At 45.0% G+C, this 6,000-nt stretch overlaps 1 protein-coding gene across 1 annotated transcript in view; it reads right to left on the minus strand.

The window, feature by feature from the left end:
- TEK (TEK receptor tyrosine kinase) overlaps positions 1 to 5,115 on the minus strand; it is a 51,269-nt gene extending 46,154 nt beyond the window's left edge. Inside the window, exon 1 of the mRNA XM_063129205.1 lies at positions 4,743 to 5,115. Within this exon, the coding sequence (XP_062985275.1) occupies positions 4,743 to 4,836 (94 nt within the window). The 5' untranslated portion in view covers positions 4,837 to 5,115. The remainder of the gene's footprint in view (positions 1 to 4,742) is intronic.
- Between the last annotated feature and the right edge of the window lie 885 nt (positions 5,116 to 6,000).

Here is a 6,000-nt window from a genome sequence, read left to right on the forward strand (position 1 = left end):
TGTGAACCCGTAAAACAATTTCCTGGTAATCTTTTCGGACTTTTTTTTTTTTTTTTACAAAGCTGCCTTATGTTTGCAAATAAATAAATAAATAAATAACCAATCTATTATTGGGGCATGCCTTTACAAGAGCATAATGGCATAAATCACTATTATTCATATTATACAGATATGGAACTGAGGCTGAATTGGCCTTTTCATTGGCCTTGTTTCACTGCCACTCATCAAAGACCGACGCAGTTCAGCAGAGGAAGCATAGCCATGTGTGGTGGGAAAAGCTGCACTGCCTTAATTTCTGTTTGTCCAGTTGCTACTAAAGGCAAAGGACCAGGAGCAGAACAAGGTGAAAACCTTAGGCTGAGAGACAGTGACTTCCACAAGCCTATATGATGACCAGTTACCTAGGGAGGTTGTGGGCTCTCCCACACTAGAGGCCTTCAAGAGGCAGCTGGACAACTATCTGTCAGGGATGCTTTAGGGTAGATTCCTGCAGTGAGCAGGGGGTTGGACTCGATGGCCTTATAGACCCCTTCCAACTCTACTATTCTATGATTCTGTGACAGCCACCATAGCTTCCAGATACAGGAAGGTTGATAATAAAATTGGAAGTGGGTGGAACTCCATAAAGGAAATCAGTCACTATTGCCAATGTTTTGGTTTTTTTCTAGAGTGGAGAGGTCCACTCTCAAAGTGCACCTGCCCTTGGTTTTTGGCTCTCTTTGGTCCTCTGTCAGCAGGAACTCAAAAAGGTGGGCCTTTCTGAAATGCTGCTTATTTGGCCATTATTCCTTCCTTCCATGGGCTGTAAAATTTCTGGGCACCCATAGCCTCAACAGCTTCTTCCTTAGTTCATCCATCGAATGATGGGCCACCATTTGCCTATATAATGTTCCCTTTCTGCCAGTAGCTTTCTATAAGGATTCATCTTGTATGTTGCTTCCATGCTCTGCACTATATTGCTTGTTTGGCCCCTTTGCCTTCTGCTTCAACCTAGGCCAGATCTACACCAAGAAAGATATAACACTTTGAAAACAGTTTGAAAATGATATATGGAGTGTGTCCTGGCCCCCAACAGTTGTCAATACCGTTATAAACCATTTTAAAGCAGTAGTATAGATCCTGCCCCGGATTTATCTCCTGTGCATGGGTATTCCAAGTTGGGACACTTGTCTTGCCCATGGGCCCTCAAAAGACAACACAACCTTTTTTGCCACAAAGGCTGCATGTGATGCTGACTTGAGGGTTGGGAGCGGCACACCACACACATACGCATCTGTACATACATACGCTTATATGTGGGTGTGCGCACGTGCACCCAATGATCTTGATGCAGATGGCTCTTTGCTTGTTGCTAGCAGTGGCGGAAGAGAGTGATGTGTTTGAGGAAATAGGTGAGAGATGGGTGGGTGGACACAGTTCATGACCTTCTTCAGCAAAGACCCTTGAAAAGTCGCAGGGACACATTGCAACCTGGCCTCGGTAGAAAAACAGGGAACTGAGTGGTTTTCTAATAGAATCCCCTCTCTTTCCTGATGTGGTTTGGACATAATTGCAGCCATGATAAATGGGAGATCCTTTATTTCTTGATCCAGCTTTGCCAGTAGGACTAAGAACTAGCTGAGTTATTGGCCCTTCCTGATTCTGAAGAGAGTGACATCAGGGCCCATCTTCCCCTTAATCCCATGGAGACCCCTTCATATAATTAAGGTATGAAGGGAGCTAATATATAACTGCATTTATCCCCATTCATCTCTTTCCTCTCCCAACCCATCCTTTTGCCACTGTCAACATCTGGAATGTAAGTGTTGTAACAACAACAGCAGCAACACCGCACAGCACAGAGTTGAACCTACTCTGCTGGGTCACAGAGGACTGATGCTGATGGATTTTGCATTCCCTTGCTCTTTGGCCCTTAAGTTGTCTGACACGTATGCCTTGAAAATGCATTTAAGGGCGTTTTCTGCTGCTGAGTTTATATTGATGTAGGAAAGGAGGATATATTCCTTCCTGTATTCCTTTTGGTAGCTGTTTTTGGAGGTGAGGGGCTGTTGGCAAGGGTTCATGGGTCACAGAAGGAAAAGGAGAGAAAGCATTTCACGCCTCTGGCAGCAGAGCCCAGAGGCCTGGTCCCCACCTTGGAACAAGGGTGGAGTAGATTTTTGCCTTCTCAGCGGCAACACCCACAACAGACCTCCCCGCTTCCTTCCCCACCACTTGGGGGCAAGGTTAAGCGTGTTTTAAAAGTCTGCCAACGGCATTGACTTTAAAATGCCTCCCCTGCTCGGGGAATGTCAATACTGCTTTCCTGGACTCCGCCTGTTGTATCTAGAGGAAGGCGTGTTCGCATTGTCTTCCACCGCTCGCCCCAGGAAACATGATATCACACTTGAACAAAAGCGGGAAAGCTGACAGATCTATTGAGATGGGTGTGACTACAATACACACCTAAAGCAGTCGAGCCTTGCTGGTTGGCAGCTTTTCAGTACTTGGGTTCAAGTATGCAAACTGGGCCTGCCCTTGTTCCTTCTCTTGTCCCCCATCCCCTGCTTTATCATGATACACACCCTCCCTTCCTGGAAGGTAGGTTAGGCTGAGAGGTAGACAGCGCAATTTGCCCAAGGTCATGCAAGGAATTTTGTGCCTGCTCAGCAGGATTTGAACACAGCTCTCTCTGGTGGGAGAGCAACACTCTATTCTCTGTACCACACTTCTTCTCAAGACTTAAGAACATAAGAAGTGCCCTGATGCTGGATCAGACCAAGGGTTCATCTAGTCCAGCACTCTGTTCACACAATGGCCAACCAGCCATCGGCCAGGGATGAACAAGCAGGACATGGTGCAACAGCACCCTCCCACCTATGTCCCCCAGCAACTGGTGCACACAGGCTTATTGCCTCGAATACTGGAGGTAGCACACAACCATCAGGGCTAGTAGCCATTGATATATCCTTTGCCTCCAGGAATTTATCCAACCCCCTTTTAAAGCCATCCAAATTGGAGGCCATCACTGTATCTTGTGGTAGTGAGTTCCATAATTTAACTATGTGCTGTGTGCCTCCTTTCTCCCAAACATGCCTCTATTTATACAAATGGTGGAAAATTCAATATGGAACCAATGTTACTTTTCCGTATATTGAGGACTAGCCATTTATAAGGGCCACAAATTATGATTTTAAAATACCAACCGGCAAAACAACATAAAAGCAATCAGGGATCTCTAATTTCTCTTTCCTTTTATCCTATAAAAATGCAAGGCTTCCCTACATGCTGGTCCTCCCTGCCCCCCACGCTGCTGCCCAAGATGTATCTCATTTCATAACCACACACAATCTAGAGATGGTCAAGAAATTTAGACATGCTTAAGCCTATTAATTTTAATGGGCTCAAATTTTAATTTAATGGGCTTAAATGCAGCTGATTTTATGTTGGCTTGTACTCCTTGTACAGATATGCAGACAAAGATCTCATGGTAATAAAGATCATAATTGTGGAACAATTATGCATTTTTCATAAACAGATAGATACCTTAGGTAGCGGTTGAAGAAAATCTAAGGTAGCCTTGCCTTGCCCAACCTGATGTCCTCCAGATGTTTTGGACTTCACCTCCCATCAGCCTCAGATAGCATCAGGAATATTGGGAGTTGTAATCTAAAACATCTGGAAGGCAGTAGATGGAGAGGGCTGATCTCAGGAATCACAGTCTTCTAGTAGTTATTAGATATAGATTTTACCCCTCTGTGAAGGATAGAAAGTTTCTGGGCTGAACTCTAAGCTCATTTATGGGCTATTAGAATATCTAACACTTTTAACAATCCAGACTTTGTAAACTAGCACATAAAGTCTTTTGAACAGAGAGGACCAACAGCGGTGCCAACGAAATACCATACACATGACAGTACTCCAGTGGAAATGGGGAAGCCACGGTGACGGCATACACAAATGGCTTTCTGATTTTTCCCTAATTGCCCTCAGAAGGACCTTGTGAAATAGTTCTCCCATTCTACAGACATGACATGTGAGGTGGCGCAAGAATGGATTGGCCAAGCCCATTCTGTTGAATCCTTAGCTATGGATGGATTAGAATCCAGGGTTACCCAAATCATTATGCCAGCTATCTCGCATTTTGTTCTGCTTGTGTTAATCTCCCCTCACCTGCAAACACTTTGGTTCATGTTGCAGTATAGGAAGGTATGAGCTGGCTTCCCAGAGATAAGGGGAAAAGAGGGTCTCAAGCACTGATTAAAGACAGAAGAAAAGGGAAGACACTGCTTTTGTTCTTGTTTTGAACATTGCTATCGTTTTTCACTTAACAGCAATCCTCTCAAGCCGTTAAAAGCTTGTCTTGAGTTTGCTAGCATGAATCATAATAAATGCTGCACTTTGCAGTTCCCATGTCTTCTGCACACAGCTTTGTCCAAAAGTTGAATTGGTACTATTAAACGATGTAAAATGCAACAGCAGCAACAGCAACATTAGAAATGACACCAACCCAATACGCACGTTTGACTCAAAGTTAACTACACCCTCCCAAACAAATTCTCAAAAAAATTGGGTGACAGGCTAACGAGTTAAGAACATGCTTGGCTGTAATGTCAAGCTCCAGGAACTTTTCTGCAGTAAACGGAGTAGAAAATTGCAGGATCAATGCAGGGTCAGAACTTTGAAATCTGCCACTTCACCAGTGCTTTACAGGCATGAAGTAATAGACCCTGATGGCTCCTGAATCACTCGAGGAATCCTACCTGAAAGCAGGAGGCTGAATCCACAGAAAACCAGAAGTGCTAAGCAAGTCCACGCTTTGCCAAGTACATCCATCCAGTTTGCGCTGCAGTTCATGGAATAACAAGACGTCCTTTCAGTAGGATAGCCCTGAGTCGTTGCTCTTTATGTGCATCGTATAGCAACGGCTTGCTTAACAGGGAAGGACAAGTGAGCTGTAATACTGGAGTGGGCTAGCTTTGTGGCTGTCTGAGCAAAGGGAGTTTTAAGTTCCTTTTTCCTGTTTCCTCTGTAGATTAGGATGGGAAAGGCAGGATCTTAAAGGCATTCTGTATCAGCAGGATTTTTGAGGCTGGCCTTATGAGCTCCGTCCATCTGACACATCTAAACACTTATCTGCTGTGGTGGGGAGGGGGGAAGAGGATGGCTCTTCGAGACACCCCCACACACACACACACACAGGTCATGGCCAGCTCTGTCAGAAACAATAGGGACATCCTCCAGTAGGAAGAATTATGAGAATAACAAGCCCCTCCGCCTATGCGCGGTATGTGAAAATGTGCTACTCCACCTCCTCTTCAAGCTTTCTGCTAATTACTCCCAGAGATCCTGTTCAAACTAGGAGAACCCTATAAAAGGCTTTTAGGGTGGAAAAAAAATCCTCTTCTTTTCTTCATTGATCCGTTGGTAAGTGTAATGGCTAACTCCTGAATTCTCGGGAGCTGCTCCATTCTCCAAAGCCTGACCCAAGGGCTGGAACTATCCAGCATTCTCATCAGTGGTCAAGTTCTACAATAAAGTTGGCAGCAGGCCCAACCATAAAGGGTTCACAGACACAGAACAGAAGTGCTTGGATGGTACAACGAGGCCATTTGGCTTGAGGTTGTTGTTTTTAAGGATAGGAGCAAGGCTCCAATCCCAGGCATAACTACCTAGGAGTAAGTCCCATTGAACTCAACAGGACTTCCCTCTGAGGAGACATGCATAGGCTTGCACTGCGAATGTGCTTCCCAGAAGATCTCAGAAGGCAGATCAGCAGGCGCACTTTGCTTTTACACAATCCACATGAGAAAGTAATGTAGCACAAGGTGTATGAAATGCACATGGCAGATGGTTTGTTAATTTATGTCAGGGCTGTTGAAGCTCAAGACTGTGGGCCAATTCTGGCCTCCCTGACATCCTAATCCGGCCATCTGGGGGTTCCCCAGAAGGTCATGCCCCTTTCTCATGTCTCCACCCCTTTTTCCTGACCATCTATTGTTTTGTGGTTTCCCAGGTTTT

Source organism: Elgaria multicarinata, chromosome 6 (genome assembly GCF_023053635.1).
Source record: "Elgaria multicarinata webbii isolate HBS135686 ecotype San Diego chromosome 6, rElgMul1.1.pri, whole genome shotgun sequence".
In the NCBI taxonomy this organism is placed as follows: Eukaryota; Metazoa; Chordata; class Lepidosauria; order Squamata; family Anguidae; genus Elgaria; species Elgaria multicarinata.